The sequence below is a fragment of the Perissodus microlepis genome, chromosome 7, assembly GCF_051167445.1.
Source record: "Perissodus microlepis isolate ML-2025 ecotype Zambia chromosome 7, ASM5116744v1, whole genome shotgun sequence".
Taxonomy (NCBI): Eukaryota; Metazoa; Chordata; class Actinopteri; order Cichliformes; family Cichlidae; genus Perissodus; species Perissodus microlepis.
The window spans coordinates 39,332,399-39,356,225 of NC_140467.1; the positions used below are offsets into that span (position 1 = coordinate 39,332,399).

At 40.9% G+C, this 23,827-nt stretch overlaps 1 protein-coding gene across 4 annotated transcripts in view; it reads left to right on the forward strand.

The window, feature by feature from the left end:
- The first annotated feature begins 510 nt into the window (after window positions 1–510).
- Window positions 511–23,827, forward strand: part of nsmfa (NMDA receptor synaptonuclear signaling and neuronal migration factor a) — a 44,962-nt gene continuing 21,645 nt past the window's right edge. The window contains exons 1-4 of one of the 4 annotated variants that reach the window (XM_084934996.1): window positions 511–1,018; window positions 15,824–15,885; window positions 16,175–17,110; window positions 19,574–19,640. In XM_084934996.1, the coding sequence (XP_084791122.1) occupies window positions 948–1,018; window positions 15,824–15,885; window positions 16,175–17,110; window positions 19,574–19,640 (1,136 nt within the window). In that variant the 5' untranslated portion in view covers window positions 511–947. The remainder of the gene's footprint in view (window positions 1,019–15,823; window positions 15,886–16,174; window positions 17,111–19,573; window positions 19,641–23,827) is intronic. The other 3 variants (XM_084934997.1, XM_084934998.1, XM_084934999.1) reach the window with 3 other exon arrangements.

Here is a 23,827-nt window from a genome sequence, read left to right on the forward strand (position 1 = left end):
AAATGATGGAGATTTTCAGTCACTCAGGACTTCAGGACTTGTGGCAAGTGCAGTGTACTTTGCTGTTGTCTGCCGTGGGTTATGGGAGCAGATAATATTATCATTATTATTTTTACTATTATTATTATTTCAACTGGTGTAACAAAAGAATTTCCCGAAAATGGGATAAATAAAGTATTTGGGGTATATACGAGTCCAATGGTCAACTGCTGAATTTCAAAGTCATCTAAATGTAAAAACAGAATAAGAAGAAATAGAACAAAGCACACGCTAAAGCTCCAGTGGTATTATTAATTGAAGAAATATTTACAGAGCGCTGCAGTGCCACATCCTGTCTTTGGTTGAGTAGGAACCAGTTACAGCGTTTGTGTATGTGTGTGTTAGAGGGGGTGGATGGGGCTTTCACCAAAATGACCGTTTATGTAACACCAGGAAATAAATAAGTAAAGATACAGAGATCACAGTCCCCAAAAAGGAGCATTAGATGAATGGCAGAGGTGGAGGTGGATGACACCACTGTTGCAGATACACGGCTCCCCGCCTCCACCTTTGCGAGCACGATGAGGACGATGGTGATATCGCCAACCCAACAATCCTCCCATTGCATTTTTTGATCAATGAGAGAGAGAGAGAAGGGGGGAGGGAGAGAGAGAGAGAGAGAGAGAGAGAAGGGGGTTTGGGTATTTTCAGCCTCACTCTGGCAGCTGTGCAGCTACCCCACGTACATGCTCATATCCGGAGAGAGACAGACAGAGTAAGAGAGAAAGAGAGAGAGAGAAGACTGACTTCCTTCTTTTTTGCTCTGCAGACGCGTGCGTGACCTATCTGCTCCCGGATTTCCCTGCAACTTTTTATTTTTTCTTGCAATTTTTATACTGTTTTCATCGTCGCATTCCTCCTTCCTTTGGAATGAACTGTTTTCCTGCCTGCATCGTTTCCATGCCAGCATGGGAACTGCTGTGTCCAAGAGGAAGAATTTAAGAAACGATGCGATTTCTTCTGTGGCAGCAAAAGTTAGGTGAGTGACACTCGGAGCTCTCGGCTTATATCTCAGTGTTATAGTTCCCTTAGGAAGTCTTGGCAGGTGTTTTAGCCTTCAGGTGCGAGCGACACTAAGTTCCCAGGTGTGACAGTTTTGCGTTTTGATGGATTACCACTGCGCTATCCTGGATATAGCCAGTCTGCCTTGTAATGCGCAGAGAGGCTCGTAAAGCTTTTGGTGGTTGCTGATTGTCCCGCGTCTAGCTCGGAACGTGCACTGGGGCAAATATCGATTAAAGATCTCCCAAAACTGAACCTGTAATCAGAAATTGATTACGTGATTAGGATGGCTTCATGCAATTTCCCCATATCTGTGTTTTATGTAATGTAAACCTGCTGCAAGATGTTTGCTCCTGGTGCGTCGGAGTGTTTCTGGATGTTGTGAATGAAGCATCATTGTATAACCAAAGTCATGCAGAGGCAAAATGGGACTGCCGTGACTCAGAGTGTCCCTGATACATTTTCCCAGTTTGCCACCTCTTATTAGCCGCTATTTAAAACAAACAAACAAAAAAAAATCCTGCTATTTGATTGTTATTTCAGTTTAACCAAAAACTGCCTTTCTGTCTGGCCGCAGAGAATCGAGAAAACAGTACAGCGATGAGACGGCAGCCTTCACTCCGGGGTGGGCAAATGAGCCAGTTGTCGATTAATCAGTCACGGCAATCGATTCTGTCTTTGCACTAATCACCTATCACGACCAGTCATTGGGTCAATCACAGAGGGCAGCACGGGAAAACGTCCGTTAATTTTTGCAGGCTGGAAAAACAAGACTCAGACTGTTTGGCACGAGTCCAGCCCGTTAAAACCTATTAGGGACTAAGTCTGAGAGCCGTGCGTGTTTTAAACAGCCAGAACCGCATCCAGCTGTTGCAGCACTACGCAGAGGGAGTAAGGAGGCTGTATCAACGATGCTGCCTTCTTCCTCACATCTGCGAGGCTGCAGTTCGCTGGAAAGCACGTGTGCCTGTGTGTTTCATGTGTCCAGGCATCAAGCGCAGACAGGACGCTACAGTCCCACATGAGCTCGGAATACAAAGCAGCTCTCTGCTTCAGAGGGTGCCTCACAGCAGGGCCCAGTGTTTTTAATTCAGTCCATGAATGACCTTGACTTGTTCAGACTATAGCATTCACAGATGTGGGCTGATGTGTTGTTACGTCATTCTCTCAGGGTGTGTGTGCCTTCTTTACATTACACAACCATGCTTTTAGCGATGTTGCTTTTAGCGCAGTGTGTTTTTGTGTCTGTGTGCTGCCCTAAAACGAAGATGAGAATGTGATCCTCCTGCACGATTAGAAAATGGACCCAGAGGAGATCCTGAGCAGGTGTTCCACTGTGAGACCCTGTGTGCCCACCGCAGGGCTGCCACTCTTTTTCTTTCCCCCCTTTGCATCTACAAAGGGACTGCACAAACTGTTACATGTCTGACTCAACTGGTAGCCACACACACACACACACCACACATGCTCCCCTCCTTCTTCACTCACATAAGCACAAACACTCAATTTCAGAGGTTATTTATTTATTTTGACTAATAGAAGAATCCACCTCGCCTCCAGTATATGGGAAACAGAGTTGATTCACATCCAATATTTACCAGCCTTTCACCTGCACATAACCTCATGCATGAGGAAGTGAGAATTTAAAAGAATTTAATAAAAGCGCCCCATTTCCATCTCTCTACTTGCACATGCACACGGTTGCATGGATCCCATGTGTGTCTCTTCATACAGCTTTTCTTTTTTTTGTTTGTTTGCTTGTCTGTTTTTAAGGTTATCTTTTGTGCATTTTGTGCTGATCTTGTATCATGTGCCATGCCAGAATAAGGGAAAGTTAAGCAGCGAGATGCAGATTTGTAACCGTGAGTGGGATTTAATACTTTCTCCCACTAAAATCTGTTTATTGTTAATCTATAGCAACATGAAGGAAGGAGACTTTGCTTGTACATTTTAAATTACAGAAAATCAGACACGGTAACCTGGAGTTGGAATCAACCATATGGCATGCCTTTATGTTCCTACATGCTGGAAATGATGCTAGTAGTGAGGCTAGGTCAGGGGTGGGCAACTCCAGGCCTCGAGGGCCGGTGTCCTGCAGGTTTTAGATCTCACCCTGGGTCAACACACTTGAATCAAATGATTAGTTCATTACCAGGCCTCTGGAGAACTTCAAGACATGTTGAGGAGGTAATTTAGCCATTTGAATCAGCTGTGTTGGATCAAGGACACATCTAAAACCTGCAGGACACCGGCCCTCGAGGCCTGGAGTTGCTCACCCCTGGGCTAGGTGCACTAACTGTTCTTATTTTCCTGCAGACCCACCCTTACCTTAAATCAAGTGATGCTGATTCTTTATGGTTTTCAGAAACTTATAGGCAAATGGCAATACATCTAAACTAAAGTCTGAGTCATTGGAAAAAGTAACTTTAAATATGCTTATTTTTTTCTCTTTCTCCAGCTCTTATACACTCCCCCACACATCTTTCTGAATTATAAATATCCCCCACTTTTCCTTTTACTATTTCCAAACCATCCCAGATGCCAGCCAGTCTATTTTGACTTCATTAAAACATTAAATTCATTAAATGAAACTTCCAGGGGCCTTTTAAGAGCCAGGTATAAATGTCAAGCTTACTTAAACAAACATCTAGCAAACTCACACACTTTTTGTAATACACATAATTATTTATTGTTTTTTATCCTTCCTTGCATACAGCATCAGTGTGATGGAAGAATATGAAATGCCACAAGCAGCGAAAGTTCTGGACTTTAACTTTAAGCTCACACTTGTTAACTAATAACAAGTGTGAGCCTGGTTGACAGTAAAACAATTCCCCACGGCCCCTTTTATTAAAACCAAGAAAAGGATCTTTCTCTAACTTAATTATTTCTTCTTGGCAAAACCTGTCACTCTGCTAGTGCTTTACATTGTTCCCTTTAACTAGGAATGCCTTCCAAAGGACTGGCCAAATTAAAAGGTGACGTGGTGATAACAGAAGGACAAAAGAGTGATGACAAATGTTGCAAGGAACCACAATACAAAACATGTACAATATCCAAAATAAAAAAACAAAAGAATCCATTGGTTGTGATACCTAAGTGGAGCTGATAATGTGTAACTATGGCGAAAGCTGTAATGCTTAAAGGACATATGTTATTTTCATGTTATTCATTCCTTATGACATATGAACTCATTCGTGATTTTTGGAGAATCACATTGTAATAAAAACCTACAAATTTCAAACTCATAGCACCAGAAATCAGTTACAGTTATCCTTAACAAACAATAGATGTTTGCAGTGTGTTTCTTGGCAGTCAGTGCAACAACTGTTAAGACATTTTAGTCTGTACCAAAGTGGTGGACAGACTGGCATCCGTGTCCTCACAGCCATGCCATTAGCATAGCTAAAAAGAAGAAAAATGTAGTGAGTTTTTAATCTGTTAATAGGTGTGCCTGATTGGAAAGCATGCACAAAGATATTTTCCTCAAGTGATCTCTTTTGTCTTGAGATATGAGGAGGCGTTAGAGGTCTGAATGCTACTGAAGAGACACTGGCTTCTTGTACCCGATGCTCGACAGTGCCTGTGTCATCTTGTGCATGCTTATGGATTTCTGTTATGAAACAGGTCACACTCTCCTCTCCAGCAGCTTCGGTGAGGTAGCTAGTGACAGAGAGTGAGGAGGGAAAGAGAGAGGGGGACAGATTACCTCCTATGTACACACCAGAATTCTGCGACACTGAGCGAGGAAGGAAATGCTTTGATTTGTCGATCAGCCTAAGAAGGCTGTGCTGTGGTTCGGCTGAAGGGCAGTGGACAACAGCTTTCACAGAGCTCTGAGAGTGTGGAAAATGGACTGAAAGATGAAAGACGTTTTTTTTTTTTTTTTTTTTTTTCCAGACTGATGCAAATGAAACATTGTGTTTTAGTTTGTGGAGGACAGTCGGGTGGCCTGCAGTCACTCTGTTATTGGGGGCCAGCGATGTTACATAACTGTTAGAATTTATTTATTTTTTTTAATTTCGATTTATTCAAACGCCATGGAAAGACTGCCTCCTAAGTTTTATAAATCTGATTGTGTTTTGGGCAAAATCATGCTTCGTCGTGCTTTTGCTTATGTTTTTCTCATCTGCTATAAATTATGCACTCCGTGTTTTAAATGTTTTCTTACTACTTTATTCATACTCATTTGAGTGAAAGAAATCGCTATAATATCTACTGTATCTTGACCTCCTTTCCCTCCTGCTTTGTTCAATTTGTGTAATTTGTTCATTAAATATGCTGAATGATTCACATATTATTCATTACAGTCTGAATAATCATACACACTCCAGCAATGCTGTGCGATTGTTGGTCTGTGACTGCCATTCTGTATTTAATGTTTCTTAATGAATTAGGAAGCTTAATTTGCTTATTATGAAAGTTACAGGTTACAGGGGAATAGCACCAGAACAAGTTTGTACTGTAAATGGACCTCAAGTGAAAATTGTTCAGTATGGCAATAGATTGTAGTAGGGAATTGTGTTTGAGTATGCCTGCTTAATGTCATGCAATCTAGCACAGATTTCAACAGAATTTCCAGAAATTTTGTGAAAGAAAATGCAGTTTTATTTTGAAAAATTTGCCCCAATCTCAATGCTCTATCTGTTCCAGAGCAGCTTATATTAAAGATTTGGATTTCAAGCTTTTACTGTGCATACTTTGTCATGTGTTTGGGTCCTCTACGTCACTACTACTGAGTGAGGAACTCAGGTCTTATCCATCCCATGCTGTGGTGAACCTTTCTTTGAAAACATTTATATTTTTATTTTGGTTCACAGCTATTCTTGATCAGTCCTTGTTTGGTGTTGGATGTATTCATGTAAGTGGAAGTTGGAAGAGAGGTGCCGTCAAATTAAACTATTTATGATTGATAGATTTCAGATAAACGAGATACAAATGGAACGTGCGTGAGCAAGGGTTTTTCTGTGCTCGATGTCTGTTATGAATAAGATGTAAATACACTGTTGAAGGTAATCATATGATTGATGTTCACGTGATAATCCTGGGACTATTTTATGGGACTTCTGATTTTGTCTTTTTTGCTTAGCAGAAGATGATTTTAGTTGAATTGTGATTATTTATTTACTTGTTTTTTCCCATTTCCGTTCAAGTTTCCTTTTAATGTCATGGCTAAATGAGATACCGAAACATAACATAAGCTTCTGGTGATGTTTTTTTTGTTTTTTTGTCTTTTTATTATTATACTTGGTTTTTCTACTGTCACAAGTGAAAATATACAGTGGGAATAAGCTCTCTGTGCCCGCTCTATAAAAAAAGATCAGCGTTAAATATGTGTTAGCTGCTGCAGAAAAACACTGCTGTGTGGGAATCAGTGTCATCTTTCAACACCGTATGTGGTTGTGGTGCTTCAGCCTCTAGTGTACTGACATTTTAATCAGATCCCTCCTCAATGCTTGGTTCCCACATGTCCCATAAAGCATTGCACCTTTAAGACTGCAATTAACATTGCAACAATGTGCAACAAGTTCCTCAACAGGTTCTCATCACCTCATCTGTGTGTGTGTGTGCATGCTATCCTGCATGTGTGTTCTGTGAAACAATTCAATTAGTGCATCTGAGAGGAGGATTTGATTAAGAGGCATTAAGAGTAAGGAATCTGTTTCCTTGGCAGCCGATTGCTTACGGTGGATGGAGAGACACCCAGAGGAGACATCAGCTCTGATGATATTCAGACCAGTGGGAACACTGCCAGGGGAGACCTTTCAGCCATGGCAGGGGATATGGTCACTGTGTTAAATGATATCAGAGTCCACAGAGGAACGAGGCACATTAGATATGGGTCAATGATATGAATGAAATGCTGCATCATTGCTGTAAAGAACTGTAAGCAAGTTCTTTAATCTTGTAGGTCCTTAGGGATCCATTTTATAGCCCTGCAGATAAAGGTCAGGTTTATAGCTTAAATATGAGAAAGAACACAATTGAAGGAAATTGTTTCGGTTAATGATCACAGATTTATTTTCTTCTATTTATCATCTTTGTTTTGGATTTTTGTTGGTTGTATTAATTTAACCCTTCATATCGATGTCATTTCGAGATGGAAAAATGAGAAAAGCCATTTTATTAAAGAACAAAGCACATAAGAAGTGTAAGAAGGTTAGGGATATCTCTCAATATTCATTCTATCCTTCAAAGCATTAAATGAATCTCATTAAAAAGCTAGCATTATGTTTCTAAACGATTAATTGGACCATTTGAAAACAGTTTGTAACAAATATATGAAGACTCAGAAGTAGAGGACCCAAACACATGACAAAGTACGCACAGTAAAAGTCCAAAAGTCGAAATCCAAATATTTAATATAAGCTGAGATCACAAAAAAATGTCAGCAAAAAATAAAAAAATAGAAACAAGTGGAAACAAGAGGAATGCTAACTGGAGAACACTTAGTTACTACAGTAAGGCCAAAGCTGTGGTGTAGATAGTATACACAGGTGAGTAATTGGCTGATTGAGAACATGTATTTGGGAAAAACTCCCTAAGGATGGTAGTAATATCCAAAAGTCTGGGCCACCCCTCATTTTTTTTATATTTTGTTTCCAGGGAGCCAGACTTTTTCTGAATCCACAAAAATGGCAAGGATAACACATGTGACAGGCATAAAATAATATGTTTGAATCAGCAAGGTGATTCCCAATGAGCTCTTAGCTGAAAACTTGGCGTTTCTCAGCATGGTGTGCAGTGTGTCCTTAACAAAACTGAGGAAGCTGGAACAATGTTGGATAAAAGAAAAAATGACCCACTGTTCATCTGTATCTGACTGTCAGATACAGAGTAATAGCATCTGAGAGTCATGTCCTCAAGAAGTAGGAAACAATCCACCAAACACCTGACACTGGACCTGAGTAATGCATCTGTCGCTGTAGCTAATCCAGATATTGTTCATTGAAGCCTCATCAGAAATGGTCTAGATGCAAGGATACCTCTCTCCAGAAGCTATTCTTAAGGAAGGGAAACAGGGAGGAAAGGCTTAGGTATGCTGGGTTACACAAGAACTGGACTAAATCAGTGGCAACAGATGTTATAGTGAAGCCAAATTTGGGATTTCTGATTCAAATTATCATCGAAATGTACAGAGGACGTCAGGAGAGAGGTACAACAGTCAGTGATACTGGGGATACTGTCAAAATTAAGAAGTGATCCACCATGAATTACCTCCTAGAAGGCATCTGATTGCCAAAGGCTACTTTTTTCTGCATGCTGATCCCAGACACACTGCCAACCCAGTACGATCACATTGACACACTATCAGTCATGGATTGGCCTCCCCAGAGCCCAGACCTGAACGTTATTGAAGCAGTGTAGCATCATTTTCAAAGATAACGAAGCAAGAGGCAGCCAACTTCCAAAGAAGTGTTTGGAATGTCCTTCAAGAAGCCTGCAGAACTATTCTTCAAGATTGCTTGAAGAAATTAGAAGAAAGGTTGCCTTAGAAAATTCATGCTGTGTTGAAGAATAAAGGTGGTCATACGAAATATTGACTTTCAAGCTCATTAGCGCTGTACAGACTCAATTTTTGTCTTGTATACTGTATATCCATGTATGCTTGCACACGTTTTAACAAATTTCTGCACCTTTTTCCCATTTTCCTAGTAAAATATAGAAAAATAGGGGTGACTCAAGAGTTTTGCACCGCACTCTAATGTAACACTGTTTTTGCAAGTGTTACATTAGAGATGACAAAAACTCTCTCTGTTCCACACAATCTGTTTATTTAATTATATTACTGAAATACAGCCAGTTACTTGGAAGAGTGTGGATTGCTTGTTTGGCGCCTATCCAAGAGTGAGTGGACATTTTAACTATTGACAGGAGGAACCGAAGCAGGAAAACATTTGACTGACAGCCTTCATCACGTAGGTGTAAGTGCACCCTGAACAAAAAGAAACAAGCCGAGAAAAGAAAAGTCAAACAACAAGTGGATAACGTAGGTCTAATATAGGCAGTACTGCTCCTCCAGCTGCACCCATTAGTAAGTGATTACACATTGTTCTCTCTAGATCCATGAAAAGTGCTGAGGTGTATCTTCCTGTTGTTGAGAGTCCTTTTATGTGCCTGAAGTGGTTAGTGGAGTTTCTGACAAAATGTATTCAAGAAGTGGAGTGTGTGTAAGTGGTGTCTGACTCATTCATCTGGTGTAATAAGTACACTACACACGACCTGCTTAGTTCTAGACACAAAGTACAAAAAAAATGCTCAGATTCACTCTGACCTGCTCACTCAGAAGAAACTGAAAAGATGACCAGATAATATGGAGCACCTTAAGGTTTCATGTTGTACCCACAGAAGTTTACATAACAGGAATAAAGCTGCTCTTGGAATTGTGTCCTTTTTAATTCAGAAAATGGCCCCAAAAAGTCCTTACAACAGCCTCCCTAAGTCATTAAGGGTGCATATGAAAGAGATTTTGATGAATGGATCACCAAAATGTCAGTCAGACCTTAACAAAGGAGATTACTGTTTGCCTCTCATTCCCTACGTAATGTTACAGGAACCATGACAACAAATGTCCCCTTTTCTCACCATAGTAGTAATTTTAACCCAAACCAACATGTTTAAACAATCCAAGCTAAGTATTTATTTTTAGTGCAGTTGCATTATGAAAAAGATTTATTGTTCTACTGAACAGAAGAATTGAATAATGAGATCAGAGTACTGGTGGGGTGCAAACAAGGCGATTTAGTCATTTACAATTGAGGACAGCTGAAGACAGGAGTTGGTGTCGTGTTCAAGGATGCATCATCATCTTATTAAACATAATTTGACCTTTGAAAATGCTGTTTCCAACATCATCTTTCAAACAACATGGACAGCAAGTACTTAAAGAGCTGAAAATATTGAACAGACACAAAAGAATGGCCCATTAGTCCAGGCGATGCTGCATTTTCACGTATCTAGATTCAGTGTATGACAGTCAGTCATAGCTGACTGACGGGTGCTGCTTTCTGGTGTCATTTCGGCTTGCAGTGTGCCCCTTGATTTCTCTAGCCTGGTGTGAGGTGGCAGCCACACAGCCTGATTGGTGACATGATTGTATGAGTGGGTCAATCTTTGTAGCTGTTTCGGTGATACAATAGTGCAGGAGCACAGAGATTTGCAGGTGGTACTGAGAGAAATACTGCAACAGGCTGAAGATATAAGAGATTCAGTAGAAAACTTTGAAGAAAATCTCTGCAATCACTTTGATTTCTGTTTCAATTTTTGCTTTTCCCACCCAAGTAATGATTTCTTTCTCTGAGTTGCCAGTCAATGGTTACAGGGTTGTCTTGGTGTGATAATTTGGACAAACAATTGCAAGTGCATCAACCATAATCACAGCTTAAGGTACCAAACGGTGATGTGCACAATCATAAATATGCAAGACATGGTTGATGCAACAGGGAAAACAGACACAAGTGATGCTTTTTGCTTACTTTTCAGCATTGCAGCTCACCAAGCAGGCAACAACATAGCAGGATGTCAACCGTTTTCATGTTGTTGTCTCCTAAGCTGCAGAGTCAATGAAAACAGATGCTCTGACGCTTACCTTAAGCATCTGTACTAATAAACAGTAGCGTACTACATTAGTTAGTATGACAATTGTTGAAATTTAAAGAGTTTTATTGTAAATAAAAAACACTGATGTCATTTTTCTATCCACATGTCTTTCCTCAGGTTTAGTCTTCTTTCATTTTTAATATGGTCAAATTTTTCTACACTGCTCTTCCTCTCAGCCGTAATCATTTCCCTGCTCCTCAGAATCTCCCCTCCCTAACTTGTCTCTTTCCCCAAACCCCGGTCACATGGCTGAGAGCATGCAGGACGAATTTCATATCTAACTGTCAAGCTCTTCCTTTCCCTTCCCTTCATCATTTTTCACCGGAGACTATTTATCAGTTGCTACCTCACTGCCCCCATGCTGTGCTCACGTATCACATATGAAGCTGGTGCAAAACTGTGAATATAAGACGGCACTGTACAGAGAAAGGTTTTGTGTAGTGGATGATTGAGAGACGTTCTGCTCTATCCATTTCCAGCTCTGTTTCCTCTCATGTATAATGGATGATGCGTGCCTCTTGCACCATTGTTTGCTGATTCTAATCAGAGTGCCCAGCCTGTTAAATTATAAAACAGGTGGGCCAAATGAAAATGTATCAGAGGTTCTGAGGGACACCTGCTGATTAAAGTATAGACTACATTTATCACAAGTGTCCTTAATTGTGATTATTGTTACTGCAGGCACACACAAACTAAAACATTTCTTTTTCTTAATGCCCTTAAGTACCATTAGACTCACATGTCCGTATGCAAGCACATGCACACGCAGCTTTATGCCCATTACAACTGAAGAAGTCGGGGGTTTCTGAGAAGAAGTTGCTGTAGCAGAACTGCAGCGGCATGGTGAGCTATTTTTAGAAATGTAGTGAAAGGAGCTGGTTGGTGACACAGCACGTGCAGAGCCTTAGTCCTCAACAACACCCCCAAACTCTCAAAGGTTTGGTTTACATTAGCTGCAGTTTTAACCATTGACAGTAAACAGTGTAGAAGCCAAAAGACTCTGCGGTCACACAAGAAACATTTAAAATTACCGGTTAATTTGTTCTGTGTGAGGTTTTTGTTTTGCAGTAAAAACTTGTTGAACTGAGGTCTGTTCATCTAGCCATTCATTTTCTTCCATTTATGCAATTCAGGGTTTTGGTTTGTGCTAGAGCTTATCCCAGCTGTCATAGTGCAGACAGGCACGTGGCACAGGGAGAACACAGAAACTACAAACAGCTGGATTCAAATACAGTGCTAACAACCGCACCACCTTTCTGCAAATCCCCAGCGAGGAAAGGCCTGGGTCAGAGGCATACACATACTACTGAGCCCTCATTGAGCTGAGAAAAAGTTCACGCTTCAAATTTTTTTAGCAGTGAACAATACAAAAACATCTAGTGTGAATTTAATTGTGATAAAGATCAGCACTACAGCATCTGCAAACTCTTATCATATAAATTACCTGACCCTGAGACAGCCCTCAGTTATGCTGCAATAGGCCTAGGCTGCTGGAGGTTACCCATGATGCACTGACTGTTTCTTCTTCACTTAACTCTTTTCAGTCTCTGTGTGTTTATACGCCACTCTGCATTAAATTAAAACGAGTTATTATTCATCTCTGGCTCTCTTCCACAGCATGACCTAGTCCTGTCTTCCTCCCCTCACCATCCCTGAGCCTGGTTCTACTGGAGGTTTCTTCCTGTTAAAAGGGAGTTTTTCCTTCCCACTGTCGCCAAAGTGCTTGGTCACAGGGGGTCATATGATTGTTGGGCTTTTCTCTGTTGTCTTTGTATTATTGTAGGGTCTTTACCTTACAATATACGACACCTTGAGGCAACTGATGTGATTTGACATTATATAAATAAAACTGAACTGATTTTTTTTTTAAATTGTTAGTTATTATTAATCTCTGACTCTCTTCCACAGTGTGTGGAAGCCCGAGGTTTGTTCCTGTTGAAGGGGAGTTTTTCCTTCCCACTGTCACCAAGTGCTTGTTCATAGAGGGTTGTCTGATTGTTAGACCTAAACAGTATAAAGTGCCTTGATGTTGAATTAAATTGAATTGAATTAACTTCAATTAAATTTACTTACATTTACTTTTGGTCCATGCTCACCTTTAGTGGCTGAATGTCACATTAGTAGGGGCTGCCTCCAATATTCTTATATCATAAGATAAATATATGAAATAATGATGATATAATATATTTAAACATTTTCTCACATTAACACTCAGAAACCTATGCAATTCCAAATAGTGTACTACTTACATTTGGTTCAAAAAAGATGCTCAGCATTAAAACATGTCTGTTTTTCTTATATGTTACCAGCACAGAAGAGGATTTAGTTCATAGCACCCAAGGACCAAGGAGATAAGTGATCTATTTGAAAGACAATATCCCAGTACAGGGGATTGGGCTAAACATAACCATTAGGAAGATCACTTATGTCACTTTGGTTAAAGATGGGATTATATGTTGTTTTCTGCTCCCAGTTTTTTAATTGAGGCTCCCAATCTTGTGCTGATCAATGAGTAATGAGGTAATGAACACAAATGTTGTATTTCCCTTCTATCATGTGAAGTTTGGCCATTTAATGACACAATCTTCTTCTTTTGCACTGTTCTATTAGCAATATAATAGAGTACTATCAAAACCCACTGTATGTGGAAAATGTGCATTAATTTGTACAACCACGCTTTATATTTCTTTATTTATTCCAGTATTTGCACATCACAGCAATGGAAGGAGGCTGAAGGGACGTGGATCAGAACACATATTATCACAATTATATGGTTCTATGCTCGGGTCAAACTTAAGGACAAAATTGTTTTATAGTTTTTAAGGTTTACAGATATCTAGAGGTGAGAATATGTACAGGAATATTAACTTCTCTTACTGGACTGCTAGTTATTTCACTTACATTGCTTACATTTCAGTATGGCACATATGACAGGCCGTAGAATATGCCTATATGGAACAGCTATAAACAGGTCAGGTTTTATCATTAAATGGAAAAGTCAGGTTTGTCAGTCAGGTTTGTTTTTGTGCATTGTCTCAAGAGGAGCCTTGAGGGTTAAAGGGGTGAAAGAGCACAGAGTGCACTAAGAATACAGAGCTGTGTCTCAATAAGAAACTGTGTGAGAGAAGTGTTTTCACTGCACTCCGGCTCTTTCTGTGATGGAGATTGTGTGAGTCAGTTTGTGTATGTGTGTGTATGCTTACTGTGCTGGACAGGCTTTAATAATTGACGGTGGTGCCGGGCGGAGGTGTACACCCACAGATTCTCCTGCATACAAGGGATTCTTCAGCACAGATACGTCAGCAGTTAGCTGTATTGGGAAAGCATAACCACTAGGAGCATTTGGGCTGCGTTGTTCAATTAGTACTAGTGTAACTAGTATGATAGTATAACTGATATTGATATTGTGAACACATCAGATTATTATTAAAAAATAGAATATAATATGCATAATGCTTCCATTTTAGAGATAAACTCAGCATTTAAAGTCTGCATACAGTCAGCTGACAGTGTTCAAGTAAAATTAATACATTAAAAACATTAAGTGTTAAAATGGGCTGAATTATAGATCCCTTAATAGAGCAGTAGGTGGTTTCTTTTTCATCGAGCTTGCTGTTGGAAAGTTGAAACTATAAACAGCATATTTCAAGAGCTTAGCCGGTGGTTTGCTTGTATAGTAAAAACTATCCATCCATCCATCCATCTTCATCCGCTTTATCCGAGGCCGGGTCGCAGGGGCAGCAGCCTAAGCAAAGAGGCCCAGACCTCCCTCTCCTCAGCCACCTCCTCCAGCTTATCCGGCCATGCGTAGAGGTGAGCCCGACTATATCTAGCCGGTACCTCTCAACCTCACGCACTAAGTCAGGCTCCTTCCCCACCAGAGAGGTGACATTCCATGTCCCTATTGCCAGTCTTGGCAGCCAGGGGTCAGTCCGCCAGGGCCTCCACTCCTGGCCGCCACCCGGCACACAATGCACCCGACCCCTATGGCGCCTCCTGCGGGTGGTGGGCCTGCGGGAGGATGGGCCCATGTCTCCTCTTCGGGTTGTGCCCGGCCGGGCCCCATGGACTAAGGCCCGGCCACCAGACGCTCACCCTCGGGCACCCTCCCCGGGCCTGGCTCCAGGGCGGGGCCCCGGTAACCCTATCCCGGGCAGGGTAAACTGTTCCCTCGATGTCTTTTCATAAGGGTCTTCTGAATCGCTCTTTGTCTGGTCCCTCACCCAGGACCAATTCGCCATGGGAGACCCTACCAGGGGGCAAAAGCCCCCAGACAACATAGCCCCTGGGATCCCTGGGACACACAAACCCCTCCACCACGATAAGGTAGCGATTCAAGGAGGAGTAGTAAAAACTACTACAGTGGTATTTTCTTCTTACACAGTAACTCATTGTAAGCATACAGTCTTTAACTCACTTCTCATGTCCTCTCCTCTGTCATTCCTTGTAGTTATCACTGCAGTACATTTCTCCAGAGTACCTATACTGACACTGAAAGAACATCTTTGTCTCTCTCATCCCTTTTCCATTACACAGAATCACTAGAGGAACATTAGCAGGTCAGTGTCAATCAACCGTGAGATCTGGGACTATTATTTTTAAAGGAGAAGCCCTCCTTGGTATTTAATTTTTGCTATATGTGGCTAAATGTGTATCTGTAAAGTGTTGTAACCTGCAAAGAGTTGTGAGTAAAAGATTAACCTGTTAGCATCTATTTTTGCTTCTACCAGCACATTAACAATCTTGGTCTGTTGCTGTCAAGGTCAAGTATTCACAGATATAGTAAGTGCAGCCACAAAACAAAAAAATCCCTGCACATCCACAGTCTGCCATCTGCAATTACACCTATCAATGCAAACTGAGGACCCACTGAGAAATTAAGTCGCCCTAAAACAATCCTTCACTCTATCTCCTCCTGTTGTCTCAAACTCTGTCTCCCTCAGGCTGGGGTTGCCTGGAGCGAGGAGATAAAACAGCTCCATCTTAATCTGTGGGTGGCACAAGCCTACAAAGAAGGCAATTAGGATTATAATTTACAATTCCCTTGCCCTTCTCTCCTCTCTCTCCCCTTTCTCTTCTTTCCCACTCATACCTCCTTTCCACCCATGATTTAATGTCTTTATGTGTGTCGTGTATGTGTGTGTGTGTGTGTGTGTGTGTGTGTGTGTGTGTGTCCCCACAGAGCAGCGCGAGCATTTGGAGAGTACCTGTCCCACACACACCCTGAAAACCGAAACGGATCAGGTCAGCGTCTCTGCCATCCTGTCATTTATCCATCCCTCTATCTCCCCTGTGTGTATTCCTTTATGCTTTTAGTTCTTTTCTCACCTCATCCTTTGCTGAAATGCCAGGAAGCACTCATTGGTGTGTCACGATGACAGCTGATAACCAAAGAAAGATGATTATCCACTGTGCCAGCTTGTCATTTTTTTCCCACTCTTTCTGTTTTCTTGCTCTTTAGCACCTTGGTATATTTCTCATTCTTTAGCACTTTTAGTTGTCTTTATAACCATCTTCATTTTTCAAATTCTAGCTCATCTTCTGTGTGAAACCTTGGTGGGTCCTGACCCGGAGTCGCCAAGTGACACATTTGGCCCCAACAACAACAACCACCTCCATCCCTGTTCCGAAACTAAGGGTTGTGAGGACAAACAGGAGACCAGCCTAGTGACACAGCCACTGGGCTTACTCCAGCCAACCCCATCTTCTATCACACTTTCTAACAAGGCACCAGCACGATTGTCCCTCGAACGCAGCTTCTCAGTGGAGGAAGACCAGCAGAAGTGTGTGGAGTGTACACTGCAGCCTTCACGTGTGTACACCATCACCACCCAGCACGGTATGCTGATGAGCGCCAGCCAGGGCAGCAAGGAGAGCCTCGAACTGGACGTCCTAAAGGAGAAGTCGGGGAGCAGTGGGGTAGGATCTAGGGGTGGCTCGATCCAGCCTTCCAATTCCCCTTCCTCCGCCTCATCGTCTCCAACCCAGTACCATCGCGCAAGCAGTGGCCGTGGCGCCAGCAGCTGTGGCAGCCACCATCACAGCAACCATCACCATAGTATGCACCATCATGGAAACCACCACCACCACAATGTCTCGAGCATGAATCCACCTTCCAGCAGCGGAGGAAGTAGCGCGGCAAGTGGAAGCAGCAGTAGCAACCAGCAGCCGCAGCTAACCGCTGCAGGCTCTCACTCTCATCATGCATCACACCACCACACCCACCATCATCATCACCTGTCTCAGCCTCCACTGCAGACCTCGGTCAGCGCCCACAACATTCGTAGCTGGGGCGAAGGTGGAAAAGGGGAGGCGGAGTGTAGCGGGTTGGCTTGTGAGTCGTGCAGTACTGCTCCCTCTCGAAGCCAGGGTTCCCTGGACCTGGAGAGTGCATCGAGAGAGGCAGGCAAGCAGCACCGACGCCTAGAGCGGATGTGGAGTGTGGACCGGATGACTGGGCTGGAGAGAGGTGAGAGGGTTCAGGACACAAAGGAAGGTAGAGGCTCAAAAGGCACAAACAAGTGGGGGGGAGGGTAGTGTAAGGTTCTCCATAAAGCCCTGTGGCTGGAATGGGTATGGGACCAGAGATGAAATAGATTTTGATCTTTTTTCAGTTTCATGTAGTTATTTCTTATGTTTACTGTCCAAGCTGCTAAATACACTTTTAATTTGACATACGATGTATATAATTAAGTCAAACTAACAGAATCAATAGAAGAGTATATTTTCCCTGTGAAGCAAATAATTATAATAGTAATTATTAATATTTTACATTTTTAGTAAACTTTAACAGTGATGATGTTTTGTATATAAACCAATAAGAATAGCTACTTAAACATTCACTTCAATTCAATTCAGTTTTATTTGTATAGCACCAAATCACAACAACTATTGCTTCAAGGCAATAGTTTATTAGTACAAAGAAGCAGAAAAAATAATAGAAAATGGCAAAACGAAAGTACAGTACAGTGCAAAACTCTTGAGCCACTCCTTATTCCTTAATATTTTGCTAGGGAAAATATAAAATTGGTGCAACAAGTTATAGAAACATGTGCAAACATACATGGCAATATGGTATATAAGGCAACAATGTTTGTACAATTCTTGATATGACCGCCTTTATTCTTCAACATAACCTGAACTCTCTTGGGAAAGCCTTTGAATTCTTTAAGTAGTCTTCAGGAACAGTTCTCCAGGCTTCTTGAAAGACATTCAAAGCTCTTCTTTGGATGTCGGCTGCCTTTTGTTCCGTTCTCTGTCAAGATGATCCCACTGTGTGTCAATAATGTTGAAGTCCGGGCTCCGGGGGGCAATCCATGACTGATAGTGTTTCATTGTGTGCTTTTCTATCCAGACATTCAGGTATACAGTTTGCAGGGTGTTGGCAGTGTGCTTGGGATCACTGTCATGCGGAACAATGAGGTCAATGCCAATTAGCTTTCCAGATGGTATTGCACTGTGGCTAAAAATGTACTGGATTTCAGAATTCCATCAATTTTGATAAGATCTCCAACACTGGTTGAAATGAAGCCCCAAACCATGACAGAGCCCCCACCGTGTTTTTCAGATGGCTGTAGACACTCCTCTTCTGTCTGATTTTAACTTTTTTCCCCTGCCTGTTTCCATGACTTTAAAACACTGTTGATCTGATTTAGATAGGGCTTTTCTTTTTTTAGGCCTCCTATTGCCTATGATGTTCTCCACTTGTCCAGTTTCTTAAATTTTCAATGACACGCTGCAAATTTTCAACAAATTACACTTGTCTCGGTGTACAAAATACTATTTGTAGATCCAGCTAAAGAAATGGAAACCAACATGGTCTTTTTGGCAGGCTTCTTGTAATAAAGTGCCTAAAGATTGAATTTAAAGTTATCTGAATAAAATTGTCTGTTATGTGCAGCTCTGGTTCATTACTTAGGTGCCTTTTAATGTTGGGGTGATGAATAGATCAATGTTAAGTGGCTTAACAAACAACAATAAAGCATTCCTCTGAAATGATCAAGTATAAGCACTGGACTGAAAAAAGAGAGAACTATTGTTGAAGACCACTCTAAAAATTACAACAAATTCTTGGAAGCAAAATATAAAGAAAATGAGGATTGGCTCGAGACTTCTCCACAAAAATTCATCTTTTTAATTCATGACGTTTAAAGGACGGCACAGTGGTGCAGCGGTTAGCACTGTGGCCTCACAGTAAGAAGCTTCTTGTCTTCCCTTTCATGTAGAGATTTGATGTTCCCCCTGTGCCTACATGGGTTTGTATCCAAAGTCCAAAGACATGCTTGTTAAGTAAATTGGTGATTCCAGCTTGAGTGTGTGGTTTGATGAATAGTTAAGAAAATGGATGAGTGAATGAAGGATGTTATAGCGATGAAAAATAGTGCAAATGTAGGTTAAAAAATCACTAGTAAAACACACCTTTGGTAGTTTTCATGAAAATCTTCTCCATTAGATTACTTTTTTTTAAACTTAAGATTCCATATAAACTTTATTTATAATACCTGAGTATAAAACAAGTAACAAATAAGCCCTTCATAAAATGACAAGAAATAACACTTGAGTTTTGCTCTTATTACTATCAGTGTTTATCAGTCTAAGGAAACAAAACAAAAATAACAGATGCCTGCATTAAAATAAGCTAATATTATATTTACTACTTCAAATCTATTTCTTCTCAGGTCTGGAGGGGATCGAGAGTTTGATGTTGTAACGTGGTGATCTGTATTTTTGACTCTTCGTCTGCCCGTCTCTTTCCTCTGCTGTCTCTTCCTTTGTGTCTCCCTCTCTCCATTTGTGGAGTGGTGGACTGTGAAGTGCTGGTGCTGGTTTTGTGATTTCATATTTCCAATAAATTTACTACGACATTTGCCAATATGGTCTATTTTTCTCTGTCTATTAAACTCGGAAACCTCATTTTTCTCTCTAATTGCAGAGGACACCAACTGGTTCCCCAAGGAAAATATGTTCACCTTTCAAACTGCTACAACAACCATGCAGGCGTGAGTGTCCAGTTCCTGTGCACACACGTACACAAACATACACAGTCACAATTATGCCAGATCTGCTGTTTGAAAGGTCAGAGTAAACGTACCATGGCAATGTTTTATACAACTGCCTAGAAACAGACCATTACTGGCATACTTAACATTAAGGATTTTCTAATTGATTTATTATCTTCTAGGCTGCCATTGACTTCCCCTTGAGCAAGTTTAAAAATCAACCTGCAAACTATTATAAGTTTTGCTTAAGGAGGACATCCATCATAGTGACTATTTTGTTAATTCTCACATTTCCTTTTGGTTAAAATGTAATCAGCTACAAGTTTTTCTTCAAAGAAGAATAAAAGAAATGCTTAGACTGATCACTCTCATCTCATATGCATCATCATATTTATCGTTGTCCATATTACTAGTCTACACGAAAACCTGAAAACGCCCATTTTGAGGGCCGTAAAATCAATGCTGCATGTGCATTCGAGCTGGAATATTAGTCAGCGCGTTTGAATAAAAATGTGTGCACCTTTTTTGTGTAAGTGCATGAATTTATCTCTCAAAAACACCTGCAGTTGCAGAATATTTCTACTGTCACAACTTCTGATTAAAATATGCAGAATCTCCCACGGTTTCCAGCAAACTGTTTCTCCCCTTCACTGTCATTTTACCTCTTTTTAAGTCATTCACTTTGTGTTTTCGCCTTTCATCTTGTATTAGATGCTTGTTGCACCATCTGTGGAGCCCAAAGTCACACTCAACCACATATCCTGTAAAAGCTGTTTGATTCTATAATTAAATGCAAACCTACGGCACTAATATGGCTTTACTTTATTAGTTTTTACACATGGAGATTAAACATAAACTTCCTCTGTCTCATTCTGATTCTGTTCTTTGCCTCTCTGAGACTCAGTGCTCTCTGGTGCCTTAACCGTTTCTTCTTCTTTCTTGCTTCTCTTCTTGCATGCTAATTAATCTTGGGACCATCAAACAGGATCTCGTGAGTATTGTTCCCTGCCTGATTTCTTTTTTCCTCATCTAAATCCCTCGTCCTTAACTGCTGTTCCTTAACTTAGATGCTATCATTTAACCTTCATCATCAGGCTGCTTGTTGCGCTGAGTTAAAGAAAATAAATCATTACAAGAGAGAACCAAGCAGGATGTAGCGCAGTGCTCTCAAATAATATGAAAACTGAAATACATTTAATATTGCGTGTTTAGCTCTCTGAACAGCTATAAAGCGCAGTCAGCACAAATAATGTTAATTCATGTAAAAACTCAAAATGGCTAAAAATGTGACAGAAGGGAAGTCCGGTGTAATCCAGCGCTGCTGAGTAAGCCTGCCAAGCTCAAGTACAGAAAATGTCTGTGTGTTGGCTGACCTAAACCCTGGCAGCTCACATGCGCCCTGCAGTTTTACCAGTTTGGCACGCACACACTCGTCTAGGTCACAGCAATAGAGGGACTTTGGCCATTTAAGATATTTGTGTTACTTAGGTTGGTGCTCTAATCCTTCTTCACAGCCTTCCTAATTATCACTAAATCTGTGCTGGCTGACTTCAGCCATGTTTGGAACTAAATGTGTCTGAGAGATTTCATAAGTACAAGAACAAGTATTTATAGTGCTAAAATGCAATCCAAGTGTCTTCCAGTAAAATGCAACTTTTGGCTGTATTCAGTAAGTTCCATAAAACTTTGATAGATAAATAGCCTGTAAGAAATGTGCTGTGTGCAAAAGCTTCCTAACTAGCTTCAGCGATAAGATAAATGCTAACATATTAACACTGCTTAACCAAGCCAGAACCTTAACATTTCATACTACATACCCCTTCCTGCTGCAACACACTGTGACTAACTAAGCCCAGCTAACCCGAGCTGCTACTTAACACTGAAAACATGTCAGGTTTTTATTAAACAGTCCACTCTTCAGTTGTAAGCACAAAGGTATTCAGTCCTGATGTCAGTATTTGTTATAAAAATATAAAAACCCCAAATTAACTGATTGTACTAAACAGTATGTATGATTAAATATATCATCATTTGAGAGAGAAAGTTTTCAAAGATATCTGTGTAGTCTATGAAAATCTATGTACACCCTTACTGTTTCCATAGAAATCAAGGAGGTAAGTAGCAGGAAAGTACTGTTAATCACAATTAGATTAATCAGTTAATTAGACTTGCAGCTGATTAATTGATCATCATAAATCTGATCACCTCTATAAAAGCAGAAGCTTTGGCACTTTGCTGGTCTGGGGCATTCAGGTGTTATAACACAATGCTACTTGGACGCCTTAGAAAATTAGCAAAGATCAACCTAAAGAGCTACATCTCTGCAACTCTACAGGCTTCGGTTAGCGTGTTACATGTCAAAGTTCATGAAAGTACAATTAGAAAAAGATTGAACTAGTATGGCTTGTTGGAAGAGTTGCCATGGCAGCAGGCCTAGGTTTGACTCAGGAACAACGCACAAGACTTCTTGAGATGTTTTGCCATAATGCACAGTGGCACGTGGCACATGTTGGTGAAAACCAAACACAACATACCAGCAAAAACACCTCATAGCAACTGTCAAGCATGGTGGTGCAGGGAAGGTGATTTTTGCAACAGGACCTGGGCATCTTGCACTCACTGAGTTGACCATGAACTCATCAGTAAACCAGTGTTCTAGATGTTAGGCCACGTGTCCTAGAGCTAAACCTTAGCCAAATTTAGTTCATGCAACAAGATAATCATCCCAGGCAAAGTAAGTAGCAATGTTGTGGTAACACTTTAGAGAGCTGTGCAAAAACAAATGGCTGGTAACCATAACGAACTAAAGCAACCTTGCAAAGAAGAATGGGCCAAAATTCCTCCACAACTCCTTTGAGTCATTGCAGCTCTACAAGCTATTGAGTCATTGGGGTGTACTTAGCTTTTAAAAGGGCAGCATAGAGACCTTTGAAAACTTAAATTTTCATGTGACTCTGTGCTATTTCTAAAAACCTGTAAATAACATATCCAAGATCAACTCTGTTGTTTTGTATTATCAATACTTGACTAGGTAAACTAGCTAAATTTGGAGATACTTCTGACCAGTTTTATGGCTGAGGTGCCATGAAGTGCCAGTCTGGTGGAAGTGGATTAACACAATATTGTTTTGGGGTTTGTTTTTTTGTTTTCTTAAAATGGGATTTCTTTCCCAAACATAGAAAGTAAAGCCGCACCTCTTCATTAAATGGGCATGTTATTTGAGGGGGATTTTACTCATTCATTTCTATTTACTCGAGCAGAATGTGAAGTGCCCACAGTGGGGTATCACTGGTTAAAGGTAGTCTAGCTAAAACTCTGATTTGGACAAATGTTAATCAGTTTCACAGAATTGTTGGGTCACACTTTCAAATGACAATTAAGACTGTTGAAGACATAATCGCACATTGAAAGTGGTGCATTTCACACCACGTTTGTACTTTGACACATGGAAGTCCAGTGTGAGCCCAGTGGTATGACTTTCTGCTAGTCAGAACACACTCAAGTTTCTCAGTAGTTCATATGAACGAATGGCAGGCCTCCGCAAAAAGAAAAATCCATCTTTTCTAAGAGGTCTTGCTAGGGGAAGATAGTTTTAATGTCAAGAAATGTTTCCATTAAAAATTGATGTACCTCATGCTGTGAATAAATACCCAAAGTACTGAAGAACGTGCATGTATTTGAGTGTAGCTGCTTTTTGAGTTCACATACCTGCAAGAGCTGATTTAAGTATAGTGTATACTCCAAACTCAACATAACATTAAAATGCAAAGAAGGGTGCACTAGAAGCAAAGCGGGACTGATTCTGGGATGGTACAAAAAGTAAAAAAGTATAAAATTCCCCCCAAAACAAACTATTTCTTTAAGAATTGAAAAGTGTAACACTTGAAAAGTCACTTAAGGTGACAAGATACTCATTTCTATGGGATGTTGGATTATTATAGATGCAAACTGGCACATGGGGTTATTTACCTTGCTGGTCTTTTTAGTCAAAGCTATCTGCTGTCTACCTACAACAGCATCCACTTTATAGCCCAAAAACCCCTGCAGCTCAAAGCCGTGGCATCAACCTCCCTGCACTGTCCTACCCCTCACTATGCCAGCATTCTCCCTCTCTCATCCCTTTAATACTGTGCCACATCATGGCAGGGCTTTCCGGGGATTTGTGCAGAGAAAAAGGAGAGAGAGGG